Source organism: Grampus griseus (genome assembly GCF_964374135.1).
Source record: "Grampus griseus genome assembly, chromosome: X".
In the NCBI taxonomy this organism is placed as follows: Eukaryota; Metazoa; Chordata; class Mammalia; order Artiodactyla; family Delphinidae; genus Grampus; species Grampus griseus.
Genome location: NC_138999.1, coordinates 110,955,356 through 110,977,065, shown reverse-complemented (window position 1 = coordinate 110,977,065; position 21,710 = coordinate 110,955,356). Strand labels below are relative to the sequence as shown.

The following is a 21,710-nucleotide window of genomic DNA, read 5'->3' as shown; positions in this document are numbered from 1 at the left end:
TAAGGGGATGGCAGATGTCTTACTGACGCAACATTTTTCCGGCGTGGGGGCGGGGGGAATATGTCTCCATAGAGCCACCATTCCCCATCAAATTCCAGGGACTCCTGCTATCCCATGAACTCCTGCTTCTTATTCAGCAGAGGGCTGAGCTGAAAATTCAGTTTCTCCCTTTACTTGCTGCCAGCTCCTATAAACCAAAGTGTTAGGAGAAAGAAAGAAATGGGAAGGAAAGAGGAAGATGGGCAACTGCTGCTTAAAGTGTGACCTTCAGGTATGGCCACAGAACAACTACCTCAAGTCAGGCGGAATAAAGTTCAGTGCATGTCAATTTGAACATGTCGTATTTATTTCTGAATATCATTTTTAGCTGGCTCTTTCAAGTACAGATCATTAACTTTTACTTCCTAAGAGAGACAAAAACAAGTAAAACAGAACATCTAGAAGGGATCTGTGTCTGTATGTTCTGCAAGGGCAACACTCAGAGTAAAAATATATCGCACACTCCAACTTAGGCAAAAAGTTGCGGTGATGAAGAGACCATGTAAGATGAATGTTCTGGTTAACAGAGTTTTGAAGGGTTTTCCAAAGAACTTTCCAAAAGATGAGAAGACAACCAGCACCAGATGAAGCAGAACTTTCTTTGCTGATGACTCAGAAGGTCCTTCAGGATTCCGCACGGCCTTGGGGCAGGTGGTGTAGGAGACAGGAGACTGATTCTTTTTAAAAATTTTTTTTATTTAATTTTTTTATTGCAGTAACATTGGTTTATAACATTATATAAGTTTCATGTACATAACATTATACTCCTACTGCTGTATACACTACGGAGAGTATTCTGATTCTTGGCCATACCCTGAAAGGGGCCATACCCTGGAGACTGGGCTTCCGGCACTGTGGAGAGGTGACCCCTGATTTTAGTTTTGCTTATCAATGGTTTCTTTCTCAGGAAAATGGAACATAAGAAAAGAAAGATCTAAGTTATTTGCTTTCTGGAAAAATGGACATTTACTAAATCATTACAGGCGGCTGCCAAGGGCTGCTTCAAGGCTCCTGACGCTGTGACTTTATTCTCTGCCCTCTGCATCTGTCAGTGGGCCCAGTGAACTGTTCATCTAATATAGGAAGGGGCAGTGCCTGCCTGTCAGCGAGTCGCCTGCAAGACATAAGCTCCATGAGGGTCTATCCTATTTGTAATACTAATGATATCAACAGCAGCCACTAACACTTCCCGAGCACTTACTATGTGCCAGGCACTGTTCTAAGCATTTACACATATCACTTCATTTTATCTTTTTTTAACAATAGCTTTGTTGACATATAACTTACTGAGATATATCATACACTTATTTACGTTTATTATTCAACTGTTTTTAATACAATCACAGAAATGTGTAAGGATCATCACTATCTAGTTCTAGAACTTTTTCATCACCCCAAATAGAAACCCTGTACCCATTAAGCCGTCACTCTCCAATTCCTCATCCCCGCCAGCCTTAGGCAACTACTAATCTACTTTCTGTCTCTGTCAATTTGCCCATTCTGGACATTTCACATCATCATTTCATTTAGTCTTTACACAGCCCTATGAGTAGGTACTATCACTGTCTCATTGTATAGATGAGGAAACTGAGGGCGAGACAGATGAAGTAACTTGACTGATATCACATAGCTAGGAAGAAGTAGAACCAGGATTCAAACTCAGGCACTGTGCCTGGCTCCAGAAAGCATACTCCTCACCAAAATGCTGTACTGTCCTCCTGAAGATGTATTCCCACTGCCTGGGAAGGACTGGCACACAGTAGCCGCTCAACAAACACTTGCTAAATGGTCAGTGAAACAGCTATACATAAGCAGAGTGGAAGATAGTGTGGCATAGCTCAAGATGAACATGAACTTTATTTTTCTCTTTTTCTTTTAATTTTTTTAAATTGGGGTATAGTTGTTTTAGAACGTGAACTTCAGAGCCAATAAGACTGGAGCTTGAGTTCCACTTCTGTCATTTAGTAGCGGTGTAACTTTGGGTAACTTACTCATTTTCTTATCTGTGAATTGGGTGTAGTGTTCACCTCATAGGGTTATTTGAAGGATTAAGTTAGATAACATACGTAGAAAGCACTTGGTATGTAGTAGGAATTCAACAAACAGTAACAACTATAACGACATGAACTATTATTATTACCACCAAGAGCAGATTGCAGTCACCTGAGCAAACGCTAGACATACGCTGTACTGTTTAATGACCTATGTTCCTACTTGGCATGTCTCTGCCGTACTGAGGTGGTCATGGGGTCACTGAGAAAAACCCACCCAAACTCTACTCCCAGGGTTCTTAACCTGGAGTCCATGGGTGGGCTTTGGGGAGTGGGTTGGGTCCGTGAGCCCCTTGAAATTATGGGCAAAGTTCTGAGGTCATGTTTCAGGGGACAGTGTTCACAGCTCTCATCAGCTTCCCAAAGTGCTCTATGGTCCAAAAAAGACTAAGAGCTTCTGCCACAAACAAATTCACAGTGCTCTGGCTAGAAATCTATTCAACATCCAATCTGAAGGCTATTAACATAACCTCAAATTGCTCCATATTTTGAATAAGCCCTACCTATCCTCAACTGCTTCAAGAATCTCCTTGATCACTAGTGTCCTTCAGATCCTCTTTGGAGGAACACTGGATTCAGGCCAAGTCCTCTTAGCCCACCTTTTTGCCTAGAACCCTGCCATCATCCTTAGCCTATTAAGAACCCAGACCTAGATGCCCATCTGCCTTGGACATCAAATTCCCAATGGGCTGAAACCCACAGCTGCCACCCCAAGCATTAGGGGGAAAGGAAACTGGTGGATAAGCCCAGAAGCTGAATTGGCTCGAGCCCCACAAAACTCCAAGCAAATCCTAAGCAGGCTTACCCCGGTGGTGCAGAGAACAACCTTGTCAAAGGCCCCTTGCCTCCCTGGACCCTAAGCTCTCAAGGCCAGCAGTTATCTTAGAAGAGGAAAAGGAAGAATGGCCATGCAAGGAAGGGCCTGTTATTAATTGATTTCCCTCCCCATATCGTATGGTATTCTTCCACTTTCCAACCTCATCTGGGACAATGGCTTTCCTAGCCTCAGGGACCGAATCATTTCCCACATCTACAAAATAGAAGCCCACCTCTCCCCACGCTAAAACACCATATATGGAGAATGTTACTTGGTAAGGGTCATGATTCACTTTACACAAGCCTTCCAATCAGTTCAGTTCACAGAGCTACTCAAGAACACTGCACGAGGGCTTCCCTGATGGCACAGTGGTTAAGAATCCGCCTGCCAGTGCAGGGGACACGGGTTCGATCCCTGGCCCGGGAAGATCCCACATGCCGCGGAGCAACTAAGCCCGTGTGCCACAACTACTGAGCCTGCGCTCTAGAGCTCGCAAGCCACAACTACTGAGCCCACGTGCCACAACTACTGAAGCCCACGCACCTAGAGCCCATGCTCCGCAACAAGAGAAGCCAACGCAATGAGAAGCCTGCGCAACGCAACGAAGAGTAGCCCTCGCTCACCGCAACTAGAGAAAGCCCATGCGCAGCAACAAAGACCCAACGGAGCCATAAATAAATAGATAGATAGATAGATTAAAATTAAAGAACGCTGCACGAGGTTGACGTCTGCAGGACAAAGCAGACCGCTGGGGTCTCGGCCCGGCCCTCAACCTCAGCCCAGCACTCACCTTGGGTCCAAGGGAACTGCGGACCACAACCTTGGCTTGCGGCTGCTGCTCCTCTCCATCCTTCTCTTTGCCGCACTTCATTTTCTTGGGCGGCAGAGGTTCGGTCACCCCATCGGTCACCACCGAGTCTGGCTGCCACTTGTTCTTGCAAGGAAAGACACCTACACTTTCCTGTTTCACTCGAGCCTGCCCAGCCTTACTCCGCACTTCAGCTTGGCCCCTCTGGGTAGCTGCTGGGAGGCCATCGGCCCGGAAGCAGGTGGCTAAATTGAAGACCACATCACCATCCACCTTCTCCATTTTCACCCGCCCCAGGTCCACCTGGCTTCCGAGCTGTGCAAGGTCTGTGCTGGAGGCCCTCTTGCCGCTTGGGACCACGTCCAAGATGATTTCCTTGGGGCGGCTGTCATGAGGTAGCAAAGGCAGCTCGGGCATCTTGTGCAGGTTCTGGGGGGTGGCCAGGACCAGCTCATGGGACATATAGGTGGCCAGCACTTGGTTCTTAGGCTTCGTGTCTCCTGCCAGCTTCAGGCCGCAAGCCCCCTGGGGACCTTCCAGCTTAGGAGTGCTGTCGGGGCAGAGGTGGCTCTCTGATTCCTCAGGCCCCTGATTCACTCTCAGGTCCCCACTGCTAGGCTGCACAGACAGTGCCAGGGTCCCTGTCTGAGGGCTGAGCGTCAGGAGGACAGGGTTCACTTGTTCCTCGTAAGGCTTGGCAGCAATCCGGCAAGTTTTGTTCTTGGTGCCCGTGTCCTGCTCTGGAGCAAAGGGGCCCCCGGGCCGTGGCTGCCCCTCGGGAAGTCCATGCACAGCCTCACTAGGGCCAAGGGATGGCACACCAGAAAACTCAGAAACGACGCTGGTGGGCCTGATGGGCACCCCCTGGCTGGGGGTCAGCTGCCCGGCACTGGAAATGCCGATAGAAAGCAGAGACGCCTGGTGGTATGGTGACCAGCCAACAGGCAGGACCTGGGTGCTGGTGGGTTTCCCGTTGACTGAACACCGTGGGTAAATATTTGCTGGCCCTGTGGGCTTCCAGAGGGAGAGCTCCTTGGTTTGGCAGCCCGGCAGCCCAGGGGCGATGCGGGCTGGGGTGTAACGCTTCACTGTGCTTGGCTGTCCCTCAGTCCCAGCCTGGCTGCCCTTCTTGCCACAGGGGGCACCAGTGCTCTTGGGCTCTCCTTGATCGATGATGGAGATGGGCTCCTGCTTGGGGAGATGACGGGGGTCTCGGTTGAGGCCCAGGTTGGGGTCTTTGTTCAGCAGGAGGGATGCAGGCACTGGGTTGGCCACTCCCACGTAGGTGCCGGGAATGGTGCTGATCAGCGCAGTGGAGTTCTTCACCCAGGTGCTTGGGTCCCCGTTCCTCACGATCTCAGGAAAGATGACGAAGGGCGAGGAAGTGGAGCCCAGGCATGAGGTGACATTGCTGCCGGCAGCCTGGGTCGTGCGCTGGGACCTAGACAGGACCGTGGAGAGGAGGGCCTTGCTGCTGGTGTGCACGGGGGTCAACACGGGCATGGGAGGCGTCTTGCGCTGGTTCGGCAACGGGAGCTTCTGCCGGTTGGACTTGGAGGAGAGGTCCAGGGGCATCTCGCTGCACTCAGGCGGAGAGGCCATCTCTCGCTCCAGCTGTGGAGGTGACTTGAGGGGAGAGAAAGTGACGGAAGTCCCTTCTGTTTGTTGCTCGTTGCCACCTGGCATCTTGGCAGGATGCGGTGGGGCTGAGCTCACGCTGGGGGCTGGCAGCAGAGGCTGTGGTGGTGGAAGCACCTTGGCAGAAGCAGTGGAGAGGGAAGTATCTGCCAAAGGCCCGGGGACCCCATCGGGTGCAGGCTGGGTGCTGGTGCTGCTGGATGGGGAAGCACAAGGGAGCCTGTTCACCTCCAGAGAGACCAGCTTGGACTCCGAAGTCAGAGGCCGGGCCACAGAAAATGCATATGGGTAAGACCGCAGCTCTGGGGAGGCCAGCACCCCAGGGAGACACCTGTCCTGCAGGTAGGATGGCAGGACAGGGAGTGTAAGGGTGGAGGAGACTCCCAGGGTGGTTGGCAGTGTGGCCACGCTGAGTGGCTGCCCACAACTTGGAGGCGGGATATAGACCAGCGGCTGGCTCGGGGTCAGCACTGTCCCTGGCTGAAAGGACAGGGGTACTTTTTGCATAGCTGGTGCCTGAGCTGCAGGAAAACACACTCGACTCAAACTAAAGGACGCCGGGATGGGTGCAGAGGTGGGAATGGCAGTGGGCGTGGCAGCCGGCATGGGCGTGGGGGCTGGAGTGAAGATTGGGGCTGGGGTGGGTGCAGGCACCGGCGTGGGAGCAAAGGCAGGGATGAGGGTGGGGGTAGAAGGCGGGCCAGAGGACGGGGTCGGGGTGGGCATCGGCACCGATGGAGGGGCGGGAGCTGCCGGAGGCGTGGACGACGGCATCGGAGCCAGAACTGGAGTGGGGACAGGTGCGAGGACCAGGGTTGGAGCCGAAGGGGGCACAGGAGCCTGGATCAGAGCCAAGGGAGGAGCTGAAACTGGGACTGAGATAGGGGTAGGGGCTGGAGCCGACAGGGGGACGGGGCCCGACGGGGGAGCAGAAGCTGGCACGGGCACCAAGACTGAGGCCGAAACCGAAAGAGGGTTCGAATCGGAGATGAGTGTGGGCACTGACGGTGGCGCCGGAGCCAGAGCCGGGACTGGTGCTAAGGGAGGGGAAGGGGCCGGAACCGAAGTGGCAACCTGGACGGGAACGAGCCCAGAATGGGGCACCGGGGCGGGGACAGAGAGGGGGACCTGGAATGGATCTGGAACAGATGGGGGGACAGAGGCTGAACTGGGAGCCGGGGGGCAGATGGGGGCTGGCAGCGGACTGAAGTTAGTGGTAACCAGAGGCAGGGTGCCCTCCACGGGGACGCCAGTTCCTAGAGTTGCCAAAATGAAAGTATTCTTCTCCCCGACACCCTGCCGAGAGTCCAAAGCCTTCGCCCCAGCTGGCGAGCAGTCCACCTGTTTGCTCATTTGGGTGCTGAGGGGAGTCCAGGAGCAGTCTGCCGTGCCGTTGCTGGCCTCTGGGCCGTCAGAAGTGGGAAGCTTGAGCCCGTCTCCCGGGCTGCTCAGTGGCACCAAGGGGCCCCCTGCCTCTGCCACATTCCCAGCATAGTCCATTTTCGGCTGGGCGTCGTCAGGCCTGTCTTCTGACTTGTGCCCAAGTTTTTCTGTTGCACTGCCATCTGGGTCTGCCCCCCGGGCATTACTGCCACTTCCAACTGCCGTGAGCTCCACCTGCAACGACAGAGCAGCGTGCCCATCTTAGCGAGCTCTCTGTAGATCGTGCAAGTGTCCCGAGGCCCGGGAGAGGTGACTGCTGGTCCTCTTTGCAACTCGACCAACCAGGCAGAAGCAAAGAGAAGCTGGCCAATTTCTGTCTCACATACAGCAACTCCTGGGAAACACCCTGTCCTTTCCTGGCCCCCTTCTTGGGATGGCAGGCTGGGCACGTTGCCTGAGCAGTTCAGCTCCACCCGTTGGCAGGTGGCATGTGGTTCTGCATGGCCCCTTACCTTGGAAAAACTGCTGACACAAAACTCCTGAGATCCAAAGTGCTGGCAGTCACCTGTCGTGGACTCCTCATCAGAAAGAGGTGCTCTTCTAGCATGGGAGACACAACCAGAAAAGGGACATGAGACCTAGTCTTCAGGCCACCACCACCTTCCCCAGAACGCTCCCTGCCTGCCTGGGTTCCCATAAAATCCTCCTGTCTCGCTTCCCTTGGTGGCTTGGGGGAAATCACAAGGAACTAGGGGTGGGGGAGGTCCAGGCTGAAAACCGGAGCCTCTGTGCCCAGCTTTTCAAGTTCCTGCAAAGGAGCCTGATCTGACTAGACTCCCCTCTTTGGGCTGTGTGTCCTAGGCTCTCACCAGGAGTGTGGAGGACCCCAGCACCTTTGCCTTGTCCCTAGAGCTTATCCATCAAGGTGACCGCCCAGGAGGTACTGAGCATTGCCAGAAGGGGAGAGGTCATTCACAGAAGATCCCAAAAGGCATGCAAACTGCTTTTCTTGTAAATATGATCTTATTTTAAGTCTACAAGGAAAGCTGGCTGCAGGTACCATAAGGGTAACCCTTTCCTAAAACAAATAACCACCCCCATTGTGTTTCATGTTCCAAATCCAAATCATCACCTAGTCACCCGACGAGCTTGCCTAGAGCAGGTACACGTTTACTAGCGCACATAATGATACTCATTTGAGGCAGGTCACTGAGCATCAAGGGGCATTTCAAGGGCACAACTTCTTTCCCTCTAGGGTATCTCTTCCCCTTCTCTAGGGCACCAGAGAGCTCAAGCCAGCACCCTCCTCCCTACCTTTCTGCTCTTGCTTGCATCCTATCCCCTGCCAGCTCCCCCACTCCCTGCTTGGCCTCCCAGCACCACTGCATTTTCTCCCATCGCAAAGGGAAGGAAGCCTTCAAGGCTACAGACCCCGAATTCAAGTTGGTATATTGCAGAGGGAAATGCTCAAGGCCAGAGAGCTGGTTCCCAAAGGAGGAAAACTCAACTGTACCCTCACCTCCTCAAAATGTCTTCTCTAAAATTTGGGCAAGAATCTTAGAAAATGGTATATCCTGACCAAAAAAAAAAAAAAAAGGTCAGACTGGGAGGGTGAAGTTGAAGAGAAGACAAACACCCCCTGGAAGTTTGGTATTTTGAGTTATAGCAAGAACGTGCCACTGCTGCCCTAGGGAAGACACCAGTGGGGCAGGAGCCATGGTGTGAGTGGCCAAGTGGAAAGCTGAGGTGCAAGAATAAAGCTCCAGAAGAAACCCTGAGATGTGGTTCCTAGGGTGCAAAGCACAGGAATGCTCTGTGCACCTCTGGGGAGCTAGACTGCCTTGGGGTTTGCCCCCCTTCTTCAGAGCCTCGCCCTGAGCTCTGCAACAGCCAGGGAAGAAGCCAGCAGCTGCCTCACCAGCCATCCTAACCAAAGGGCAGTCAGGGCGCCCACAACCAACCCCCACAAGAACTAACTCCTTCCCTCCCACTGGAACAGGGCACTGTTGATGGACCCCAAAATTGTACCTGGGGCAAGAGAAGCAAAAAAGGCAAGGGGATCACCGCGGGCCTCTCCCCATCTTTTCAGGGCTCCAGAAGGGACTAACCGGGGGGGAAAGGCTTGTTCCCTTTAAAAGGCATCTAGGCTGGCAGAAGTGGGAGGGTTCCACTGCTGGCAGTGACTGCTGGTGACAAACAGAAATGATCATAAGAAGAGAGCAGGGCTGGAGATGCAGTCAGGGGTCCCGAGGAAGGGGAGCCTGAGGGAAAGGGCAAACACACTTCGACATCAACCCCTGAGAGCCCAGAAAAGCAAGACCAATACCCAGCCTTAGGCCAGGCCAGGGATGGTTTTGCGGGGAGGATGGTGACGAGGCAAAAGGAGCGGCAGGGAACCACCCCCTTCACCAGCCCCACATGAGGGACCGCAGAGGGGAGACACTATTTCCATTTCCCCCGTCCTGACCATACAAAGGGGAGTTCAGCTGCATATTCGGCCCTCCTTGCTCGGCTCCCACCCTGCATAAAGTCACCTTGAAAGTAGACACCCTGCCTTCGAAGGCAGCCACCAGAGAACGGCAGAGCCACCGGCCCAGAGACTCTGGAGGTGGCAGCGACAACAGCAGTCCTGGCTACTCCAGCCATACCCACACCTGAGTGCCAGCCCCCAAGGCTCTGAGAAAATGCCCTGTGGCCACGTTTCAAACCCTCTGAGGAGAGAGGTGTGTAAAGCCAAGCAAACGTTAAATTGCTCCATTGAGAGAAGAGCCTGGGACAGAGACAGCTTGCAGGGCAGGGGTGCCTGGGGAGAGGAGGGTCAACCGGGCAAGATTAGGAGGGCATGGGTGGCGGGGAAAAGGGAGCAGGGGTCAAAGCAGTCTTCAGTCAGGTCTGAAAATCAATCCCACCTTTTCTTCCCAACAGAGATGACCCTGGGCCGTTATGCTCAAGGCTTTGTTGAACTTAAACCAGAAACAGCCATAACCTTTCAGGGCTGTTTTCCTAATTATTAAGGGCTAGCACCACTGTCAAACCAGACCTTTTTCATTTCCTGTTGGGTCCTAACTACATGGCACACATCTCGCTTAGATCGCAGTCCCTGCAGACTTCCCATAGCACCCCAAGACTGCCTTCATTCCAGCCAAGGTCTCCCCCAAACACACCGTGTGAGAAATACCAGCCCTCACCTGAAACACCTACTCATCCCCCAAGCCCCGGCGCAAAGGCCACTGCCTCTGGGAAGCCCTCCTGTATTCCCCCAAGAAGTTTTTCATTCTGGCCTCTAGACTCCCACGGGACCTGTACACGCCACTCAACAGCACTTACCACCAATATCCCATGACTACTGGTTTGCTCTGATTGAGTTTAATAAATGTTTGGTGAATGAAGGCATGAATGGGTACAAGAAAGGAAGCAGCAAGCAAGCAGAGGGATTTAGCTGGAGGCTTGTCTAGAGTCGGCCACCTGAGGCCAGCATAAAGCCCCTGTCCCCAGTTTCTACAGCCCTCAGCTACATCTGATGGTGCTAGGCAGGCTTCTCAAACGTAACTTTAAGAGTTAACCCCCAGATGCAGCTTTACACCCAAAATGTCGAAGTTCTACAGGTGGTCAAGGGCTAAGGAAGATGGTTTTTAAATAAGGTGAGATCACATTTTAGAAATCAGCTATAGCATGGCCTGGGCTGTAGCGGGAAGGTGACAGCAACGGGTAGATGAGATCAGGAGTGACAACACTTAAAAAAGGTCATCTTAACCACTTGGCATATTTGGTAATCTAACGTCCCAAGAAAGGTCCATAAGGAGGGAAAATCAGGTTCGGGCCCACTTCCTGGTCCTTTTTCAGAGGGGATTTAGAATAGACAGTAAACTAAGGTAACTTGTTCATTGATTTTTTGAAGGCTCTAGTCCAGATCTCTACATCAAAGTCTCAACTACTTATAACTAGCTGTCAATGAATACTCCCGCAAATCAATACCAGCACTCTGCCTTCCCCAGATCATCTCTTAGTTATTATCTAAGGACATACGTCATATGCAAAGGAAAATATCTTTCTCGTGCAGATCTGAGAATTTTGTCTTATTTTCCTTGATCTTGATTTTTATATTCTAAAATTAAATTCCTTTTAAGTCCATCTCTAACTTGTTCCTCAGTATAGACAGCGTTAAACCATCAGGAGCTAATGGCTTTAAAAAAATAATAAAAAGGTCTATTCTCCTAACCTGAACCTCACACAAGTACATACTTCTCCAGTTAAGAACAGAAGAAAGTAGATACACACAAAGATGCCCATTCCTTTTCCCTTCAATAATACCAACACTCTCCCACATGCACACACACCCATGCACACACTTCCAAGATTTCCCCAAGGAAATGTCAGATCTTGAGTCCCAGGAAAAGCCATATCGTTCTGTATTCTAGGTGACTGACTTGATGTATTTGGATTTCAACAGTCGATATATTGAAACCAGCAAGCATGGGGGAGTCATACCTTCTCTAAAAATGGGAGAGGCAATGCAACCATCACACACAGCTCTTTGGCCAAGGGTTATGAAAATCAAATGTAGAATCTGAAGGCCATTTTGAGTGCTCTTCACATGGGGCATGATCAGGAAATGGAAAGGCCTGGTCAACCCAGTATTTTGGTGAACAGAAAACTGAAAACACACGCAGATCAGGCAAGCATCACCAACTCTCAATTTCATACGAAAACTACGTTAAGCAGTTTGATCCTCCTTTGATACTTCATAAGGATCTCACTGCGAATCATCATTAGCCTCGTGAGGCAGGAAAGTGCTGATCACCAGAATACCCACTAACAGTTTCCAGTATAAAGCTGAATGACAAAATCGCCTTTCTTCCAGGCTTAGATCAAGGACCAAAAATATCTTACACGTATCCTTGAGCACAGAACATGGATGCAGCAAATAAAACTTGCAATTGCCCAAGCTTCCCTTTAATCCACAATCTGACAGTTCTTAATGAGCAGACAAATACTAGTCGGCAAAAGGTCATCTGTTGGCCTCCTCACTTTCATCTGAACAGGGATGGCATGGCAGAGCAGGCCACTCACACAGCCCCAGCCCCAGCCCATCTCAGGAAAATTAGAAACAACCAGCAGCCTCCTCCCCAGGGTCCCCCCTCAGGCGCTGCTGCAGCTACCTCGCTAGGGAGCAGGCACCGCTCACTGGAAGCCGGCAACAGCCACCTTCCCAGCCTTCTCACCTCTCCTCGTTGATGCCACACATGCGAATCCGGTCAGAACTGGTCCAGTTGTGCACGCCGCTGTAGAGCGGTGCTGTAGAGATCATGACAGCCACTCACCACCAGCTAGGACCTGCTGTGGCCACTCCCCCTGGGGAAAAAGAACTCCCAAAAATCAAAACTTGTAACACGGACAGCTGCTTTAACCACCTTTTATGCGGAAACATTTAAATAAATAAAGGTAATTAGAGCACCAAAATGTTAAAGCAGTCTCTCACAAGCCAGCCTGCTATGGAAAATTAAGGTCCAAATGGGGATGAGGGGGCACCAGCTTTCCAGGAATCCATAGGTTTCAGGATGGAGACGAGGATGCTGTTAATCACCTAGAGTGATTAAATTATCTGAAAGACAGATATGCATGAGTATTCGAGGAAATTCAATCTATTTCAGACAAGTGAGATGCCAGTATATTGTTCTACACACTTTTAGCCTAACCAACTACAATTAGGGGGTCATTCCCATATATGAACAGGGCATCGAAAGACTACTGGGGAATCTTTTTCTCGTCAACTCTCCAATCCATGAGTACTGAAGTATTTGAGTGACATAACCAATTTAAGCTCTCCAGAGGAAGCACATGCTTTCTTTATAAGCCCTTCAAAAATACTCATTCTAATTTCAAGTTAAGAGTTATATAGATATAATGCATATACCTAACCTGGTTTAAAGTGCCCTTCAGATCAGATGCCATACTCCTTGTGCTCTGACCACAAACAAACAGAAAACAATGCTCCATCAAGAACCGCACATGTCTGCCCTTGGCCCTTCCTATCCGTCTGTCATCCCCACGACCTACCGCCCCCTTCACCAGCCAATGTCGGGTTCTCGCTGTTGACAACCACTGCACAGCCAATTCACCTTCCAGAGAAAATGAGGCATCAAGAGAAAGAGGTTTATCCAATGAGGTTGTCTTGAGACCCTCAAACTCGAATTAACTTATTAGCTAAAAGCCTTATTCATCAAAGCTCAACTGAACAAAACCCTACAGTGATCAGAATTTTATGCTGTTCTCCACTTTCCAAAGAAGTAAACCACAGTAAAATACAGTCACCTCAGGAATTTGTTTCATTTATCCTTTATACAATTTTCAGAGATTGTCCATATTCAACACAATATCACTTACTCATTCAACAAATACGTATTGACCACCTACTATGTGCTGGCACTGTCCTAGGTACTGGGGATTTAACAATTAACAAAAAAGACCAGAAATCTCTGCCTTCATGGAGCTTATATTCTAGTGGGACGAGATGGACAATAAACACGTTAAATGAGTCTGTGTTACAGTATGTTAGAAGGTGGTATAACACAGGCGAAGGGGCAAGGGTGATGGTTGGGGGTGGGGAGTGGAACGGGCTGCAACGTGTAAGTGCGTGAACCGAGTAGGCTTTGCTGAGAAGGAGACATTTAAACATCCTGAAGGAAGCAAAGAGGCGAGCCATGTGGATATCTGGGGAAGAGCATTCCAGGCAGAAGGAACAACCTTGTAAAGGTCCTTAAGGCACGAGGTGCCTGCTAAGATCAGAAAAGAGCCAGGAGGCCAGCGTGGCTGGCACAGAGGGAGCAGACAAGGGAGAGAGTCAGTGAGAGGACAGCAGGGCCACATCCCCCATTCTCTCCTTGGTCCTCATCCTACTCCTGTCCCTGTCGCATAGGATACCGCTGCCTTTGCCCCTTCCTTTGTACTTGCCCCTTTCCTGGCTTTTCAGACCCAGTGCCTGCTGGCCTATCTGGGGCCCTTCTCTCCTGCCACCCCAGAAACCTGGCCCTCGGTCTCTCCTTACCTCTGCCACCCTCTCCTATCCCCCTTCCCCTTCCCTCCCTCTTTCTCTTCCTACCCCACCCATCTCTCTGTCTCTTTCCCTTCCCCCTCCTCTCTCAATCTCTCTCTCCCATTTCTCTCTATTTCTCCTCATCATTCCCCTTCCCCCTATTATTCTCCCAGATTTCTCTGTCTTCCCCTCTCCTCTGCTTCTCTTCTCTCTCCTCCCCTGCCATGGTCCCCTCTCCTCCAATGTTCTTCCCGTTCCCACCCCTCCTGCCCCTGTCCTCTCCCTCCTTTATCTCACCTTTCTTATTTCCCCTCAGGCTCCACTCTCTCCTCCCTTTCCTCCTCCTTCCCTTCCTCCCTCCCCGCTGCCCCCCCCACTCTTAGTCCTCGGGCCTCAGCCTTCAGTCTCCCTCTCTTGTCCTGTCTTCCTCTGTCTCTCCTCTTCCTGTCTCTCTAGCTCAAGTCCGGCTCTCCCCAACCCCTCCGCTCCCCTCCCTCTGCCCTAAACCCCCACCCTCTGTGTGTGTGTGTGTGTGTGTGTGTGTGTGTGTGTGTCCTGCCCCTCCTTTTCGCTTAGCTCAAGAGCTCCCACAGTTTCAACTCACCCCTTTGTGCGCTGATGACTCCCAAATCTGCATCTCTAGCCCTGACCTCTCTCCTTAGGCCCAGACCAGAATTTCCAGCTGGCAGCAACTTGCTGTTAATTGGATGTCCACCGAGCCCCTCAAACTCAGTGTCTCAAACCGAACTCATTATCTGTTACCATAAACCTGCTCCCCACCCCCATACCCAGCGTGTTTCCTACCTTAGGTAATAGCGCCACTATCCCCTAGCCTGGAAATTTCAGCATTCAACTCCTTCTCTCCCCCACCACCCACATGCCATCAGGAGTCAAGCCTTAATAATGCCATCTCCATCCTCTCCTTCTACCCCTCTCACGACTGCCCTGATGCAGACCCTCATCATCTCTCGACCAGAATATTACACTAGCCTCTTAACTGGTCCCTCTGCCTCCAATCTCTTAATTCTACAATCAATTCATCTTCTAAAGAACCAGTTCGATCACATCACCCCCTCCCTCCTCCAAAGCTTTCAATAGCTTTCCTCTGTCTTCAGAATCAAGCCCACATTTCTTAGCACAGCATTCAGGGCCTTCCACAACCTGGTCTCAAACCTCCTGTCTAGCCTCCTCTTCAGCCACATCCTATTTCCCTGCAACCTTGCCACCCCAACTCCTGACCCGTCCCTGAAGTGGCCTCTCTTGTGTCCCCTCTTCCTTTCTGTCCTCTCTCAAAGCCTAGCTTAAATGTCATCATGTCATCTCCCCAGCCCCAGCCCCTGGTCGGTTAACTCCTCCCTCTCTGGTTCTCCTCAAACATTTCATTCCCACCCCTACCACAGCACAGATTCTTAGTCCCTCTGCTGTGTGGTTAGTTGGGGATGTGGCACATCTGTCTTGCCCCCACCCCCAGACAATCAGCTACTTACGGTAAGAAATACTGTCTTTTCTGTCTCTGGTTCTTCTGCGATATCTTACGTGTAGTAAGTACTCAGTATATACGTGTTATATGGAAGTGAAACCTGGATGAGAATTGAGGTGGTGACCCTGAGAAATTACATGAAGCAAAAGAAACCTCCCTAAAAAGTATTCACCATGCTTACTGTTTAAAAAAAAAATGTATTGCAATGAAAACGCTATGCACTATCTATAGCACACCCTTCCAAGCTGCCTGATTCTAGCCCAGTTCATTGTCTTTGAGTTATTTTGCACCTTTGTAAATTGCAGGTAACTGATGGATATGCAAACTCTGTCTTGTCCCATGCAGTTTGGATTGACTTTCCTCCCCACTGTGGAAAAACCAGTTTTGCCTCCATTTGCAATTCAATTCCTTTACTCCATATAAATTTGTGCTTTTTGGACTTTTTCTTTGAACCGGCTATAACATCTGTCTGGTTCTCTTGCTGATTAACGAGTAAAATAAAATCTTTAATACGTGTTCATTTTTATATCTGTAAGAGACTCATGATTTTATCTTTTTCTGAAAGTTATCTTTAACATTCCTAAAACAGTTATGTGGGCTCACACATAATTTTAGAGAGATTTCCACAAGGGGTAAGACAAATGGGTTGACTGTCTGCGTCACATCAGGTCACCAGGATCCCACTCCCTAAACATCCCGGTTGATCAAGTTTTGACTGTTTCTTAGAGTATCTTGGAATATCCCAGTTTAGGAAACAACAGCTCAGCCTGTTGGCTGACCAGCCTGGGACAGAAATCAGAGGGGGGAATCCTGGCATTTGCAAACAGAATAATGTATAAAACATCATTACCTAGATAAGGGAGTTTTTAGACCCCCCAAATCCCCAAATAACAATAACAACAACAAGAAAAGCAAGTAAAAACCAAAATAATTACCATACAATGTGCATTTTATGACCACCTAGAGAGCAAACCTGACCCTAGGCAGCCCCACTTTCACAAGATCCTGAAGATAGAGCATCTGCTTAAATCTCAACCTCCCACTCTTCCACTATGATTTTGTCAGACCAACACCTCTTCTTACGTGAAGTCCTCTGCTGCTAATTAATAGTAGCCTTTGCGGAGGCAGGGAGGGGAGGAGAGGGGTAGAAAGCACAGTCAGGAGAGCACAGAGCTAAGTGGTCTACACAAGAAGCAAAGATCGGTTCTCCTGAGCCAGAAAGTAGGCAAAGGGAACTTCTAAAGAGGCACTGGTGGCGTCAATGCCCACATAGGGCAGGAGGAGTCAAGGACAATGCACACCAACATTTCCCAAGAGTCAGAATCACCGAGGTGCTGGTTCAAAATACAGATTCATAGGTCCCAGCCCTGGAGATTCTAATCCAGTAGGCCCAGGGTTTTGTTTTGTTATTATCATATCCAATCAAATTAATAACCACTCAGCTGTACACTACGCCTCAGGAGAGGTGAGCAGAAAGGAAAAATCCTACAGACACGCCACACTTGGTAGGTTTCACTGGTGTACACACTTGGGGCCCAGCTTGCTTTTGCTCGTAGTGCCTGCACTCATGTGTGGTGTACAACTCTCCATCTCTCTCTCACTCCCTCTCTGATGGGAACCATCACATCAAAGGCAAAAGGCGAAGTTCCTAAAAGGAACTTGGAAGAAACCTGGTAATCTCAAGTGACCCAGGAAGCACAGGGATACGAAATACCGCAAAGGATTTTCCCAGATGTCACAACCATGTAATTGCTAAGAAATGAACAGCTGCACGGCCCCAGAATCGAATGCTGGTCACTGCCTGGAAGGCAGCAGGACCACTGTGAGCTGTCCCCACTTTGGGGGGAAAAACTCAAAAGACACATCCAACTCGTGGTGAGAACAAAGGAGAACACATGCTCCACCAATCCAAAGTGATAAGTGTGGCTGAAAATATAAAGAAAGAAAACTTTTTGATTTAGAAGGCACGTGTACACATAAGTAGAAGGACTGACCAAGACACAAGGGAATGAATCCAAGAAGCGGGCGGCAAGAAGCAGGTAGCCAGGCACAATCACCGCACTATGAAACGGGGGAGACCAAAGAGAAATGGACTAATAGGAGAGCAATAACCTTAAAATGGTGAAAAGCGCCGCTAAGCTGAGGGCGAGCAGGTAGCAGACGAAAAACCATGATGAGGTAGAACTCTTTCCCCAAAAAATCCAAACGGAAAAAAAAAAATGCTCGAAGACAAGTGCAGGTGTGAAAGGCATAAAAGAGAAGCCCATAGCATATAACAACCAAAAAAGAAAAAAATGAAATAGGGGAACCTGAAATATTTCACCATAGTGGGCCAAACTGAAACACTGGGGGGAAGCACTGAAGACAGACATTTTAGAAAAGTTTAGAGAGAATATGTTCTCAAAAGGGGAAGAACATCGAATTGTAGCCCAAGTTAGGGTTGAGAGAGCTGGTAGTAAGGGACAGTCAGCACTAAAATCTCAAAGGAGATTGTACAGATTGGGTAGACTTTTTTGGTTCTGTTTTGAAAGGAAGATGCCCAAACAAGCAGATTTCACAACAACGACAAGCAAAAGCATGTGAGGAAGAGGAGGGCATGACAGGAGGTAACAGAGTATCTATCTGACTTTTTTTTTTTTTTTACGAAAGTAGACATTGTTAAAAACTTTTAGTTTTTACCCTTGAAAATGACCAGACAGGGGATTTCCCTGGTGGTACGGTGGCTGAGAATCCGCCTGCCACGCAGTGGTTGAGAATCCACCTGCCAGTGCAGGGGACATGGGTTCGATCCCTGGTCTGGGAAGATCCCGCATGCCGCGGAGCAGCTAAGCCCACGGGCCACAACTACTGAGCCTCCGCTCTAGAGCCCATTAGCCACAACTATTAAGCCCGCGTGCCGCAACTACTGAAGCCCACACACCTAGAGCCTGTGCTCCGCAACAAGAGAAGCCACCACAATGAGAAGCCCGTGAACCACAACGAACAGGAGCCCCCACTCGCTGCAACCAAAGAAAAGCCCACGCGCAGCAACGAAGACCCAATGCAGCCAGAAACGATAAATAAATAAAATAAAATAATAAAATTAATAAATTTATTTTAAAAAAAAAGAATCCACCTGCCAATGCAGGGGACACAGGTTCGATCCCTGGCCTGGGAAGATCCCACATGCCGCGGAGCAACTAAGCCCGTGCGCAACAACTACTGAGCCTGCACTCCAGAGTCCGTGAGCCACAACTACGAAGCCCGCGTGCCTAGAGCCCGTGCTCGCAACAAGAGAAGCCACCTCAATGAGAAGCCCGCGCACTGCAACAGAGTGGCCCCCGCTCGCCGTGGGGCTAGAGAAAGCTCACATGCAGGAACGAAGACCCAATGCAGCCAAAAATAAATAAATAAATTTATTAAAAAATAAAAGGAAAGAAAAGAAAATGACCAGACAGGGTGTTTGTTAGTCTAGTGGACCAGTTCCCCAGAATCACGTAGCTCCTTTTGTGGCCAAAGACCCCTTACGTGCAGAACAACTGGTGCTGGCAACGCATGGGATACAACTAGGACCCCTACACATAGCATGAAACCTGCCCATTTACTCCAGCTTGGACTCTGCCATCCAGACAGTAAATTAGAAACTCAAGATTAAGAAGGCCTCAGTTAAACTAAATCTGGTAGTACTCCCCCAGGGCTCTTTTGGTTCACACTGTCTTGTGACCTGGAAGCAATTATGACTCTAAAAAAATGAAAGAGCTGGAAAATATTCCTCTTGAAGCCTGGCCCTGAGTCTGTCCTCAAGAGGATAGGCGTGGCCAGTAGACAGTTAAAGAAGGAGGGCTGGGTCAGTGATGACTAATAAGTAAAGAAAACCAACTTTGGGACCTACTGCTCCAAGAGAAGTCCAGAGCCCTGGGGAAAGCTCCCGTAAGACAGAGGTATTCACATTCTGATTTCACAGAAGCAAAGGAAAGGCCACCCTACTACCCCACTTTGGGAGAAGCAGCATCTAAGACACCCCCAAGGAGATCCAAGTGATCACTGGCATTGAGATCCTAGGGAACATGAAAAGGCCACGGCTTCCACCCAGTCACTGGAGTGCCTTTAGAGAGATGTCAAAATGTCTCAAAATCATTGTTTTCAATAGGAAAGTTTACACATACCCAACAAGGATAACTTTACCTGACTTTAGATATAGAACCCTCACCACAGGTCTTACCCTCCTTGTCCCTCTGCCTTCTTCCACGTGTAGGACTAGCATTCCTATTTTTCCTACTTAATTACATATCCGAAACCTCACCCCCCAATGAGGAAGTTCTTCCAACTTAAATTGTCTAATTTAATGATTTCCCATATAAGGATATTCTAATATTCTCCTCTGGCTCTCCCCTCAATATCAATATGCCCTCTTCTTTCCCTACCATTAACCAAATACCATTCCTTGAAACTCAAGAGTCCTGTATACATGCCCCAATCACTCTGCTTCCCTTTATGCAAAACAGGTTCCTCTACCACCATACACCACCACACACAAACATACAAACACACAAAATCAACTGAAAATAATCTGCTGGGCAATTGAAAGGAGGAAGGGGCCCTTTGCACTGTTCATCCCCACCTTCTATTCTAGCACTTCCTGGTTACCCTGAGTTTTTTTTTTTTTTTCATCCAAATAGTTCCACGAGTTCTACTCCAAGGGATAAGTCTTATAAGGCACACTGCATCCTGTTCCCAGATGCATTCATTCCTGTATTTACCGAGAAGGCTAAGGAGCTGTCTGCACACGGCTCTAGCAAAGACACCTTCACAGACTCCATGGGTACCTCCATGTTTGAAAACCCTGCCTTATAAACATTTATGAGACTTGGATACAAAGGAATGTTAACTATCTGCTAAACGCATGAGAGCTTATTCATTCAAATGAATAAATGTCGTTACCTCCAAAGTAGTCACTTTGGGAAGCTAGACATTCATCTCAAAGCAGTGACCAAGGCTTGTGATCTCTTTGGAGCTCTCCCGGTGAGCATTACCATCCAAACCTTTCTCAAGCCAACTCACAGCCTTTTCAGTCTCCTCACAAGCGCTGAATCCATCCAGAGTCATTTTGATGTTTTAAAACTGCCAACACCCATTCAGAATCATCTAATCACAAAACTGGCAATACCCTTGAAGAATGATATAAAGTTTACCGGCGGTAACCGTGGGTTTCACATCCGCGGTTGGCTGAATCGGGGATGCAAACCTCGCGCGCGAATGCGGAAGGCCGACTGTGTTCCTTCTACTCCGCTATTTTTTGTCAGGGACTTGAGCGTCCACGGATTTTCGTATCCATTTTGATATCCACGGGGGTTCCTGTAACCAATACCCCGCAGATACCAAGGGACGGCTGTACGATAGTACCCAAAGCCTAAACTGTGGGGGGCAAAACTTGGAGGGCATTTTCAGCCCCCACTTCTCAACCATCTGAGACATCTCACTATATGCAGTTACTATGTCATCTGCAAAAATTGAGAATAACACAAAAGCACTTGAACAGACCAAAGGTAATCGATTTCAGCAGTTTAGTAGGCAAAAACAAAAGTTTTAATCTCTCACGTATATTTTCATACCACCAGATCATTTTAGCTTTTCCACCCACTGCCAAGATACTTTTTTCCTATTATTCAAATAGTACTCACTTCCATTTCCTGCTGCAAGGAAATTATTTTACTCCATCTAAGGAAAATACCTCATCATAGCTTTAAACTGGACCTAGGCTCTAGGAACAAGATTTTGTGCAACTTCTAGATGTCACAGATATCTAGAAAACCTAAACATCATGAAATTAATCAGTCCTTTTCCAAATGCAAAGCCACCTCAAAATGTCACCCTAAGTAACTAGGGTCATCCTTTGAACACTTCTCATTTCTACTAGATCAAAAAAATGAGTTGGCTTTCCTCAATTTGGTCTTCAGCAGGACCATGTGAATATTTGGTGTGTCTTTCACACTCCAAAGTTGAATCATTGTAATCTGAGACTTCAATCCCTTTTGTGATGCTTCTGTGTCCTCCCTGCCATAAACTGTGACAGTGGCTCTCAGGTCCTCCATTTCAGTATACAGCATGCATGATATGGAATTTTTCACCTAAAGAGAATTCCTCCTCACCAAACTTTGGCCCTTTTTTTTTTTTTTTTTTTTTTTTTGCGGTACGCGGGCCTCTCACTGTTGTGGCCTCTCCCGTTGCGGAGCACTGGCTCCGGACACGCAGGCTCAGCGGCCATGGCTCACTGGCCCAGCCACTACGTGGCATGTGGGATCTTCCCGGACCGGGGCACGACCCCGTGTCCCCTGCAACGGCAGGCGGACTCTCAACCACTGCGCCACCAGGGAAGCCCTGGCCTTTTTAAAAAAAAACTCTCCTGGACCTCTTACACAAATACTTGGAGAGGCCATTATCAGCCTATTTTTTTTCTATTCTCTCACCCCAGAATATGGGCT

General features: G+C 49.2%; 1 protein-coding gene across 1 annotated transcript in view; it reads right to left on the bottom strand.

Moving 5' to 3' along the window:
• BCORL1 (BCL6 corepressor like 1) overlaps nt 1–21,710 on the bottom strand; it is a 57,932-nt gene that overhangs the window by 28,670 nt on the left and 7,552 nt on the right. The window contains exons 2-4 of the mRNA XM_082681472.1: nt 11,959–12,088; nt 7,249–7,336; nt 3,698–6,970 (exon numbers count right to left, since the gene is read on the bottom strand). Of these exons, the coding sequence (XP_082537598.1) occupies nt 3,698–6,970; nt 7,249–7,336; nt 11,959–12,044 (3,447 nt within the window). The 5' untranslated portion in view covers nt 12,045–12,088. The remainder of the gene's footprint in view (nt 1–3,697; nt 6,971–7,248; nt 7,337–11,958; nt 12,089–21,710) is intronic.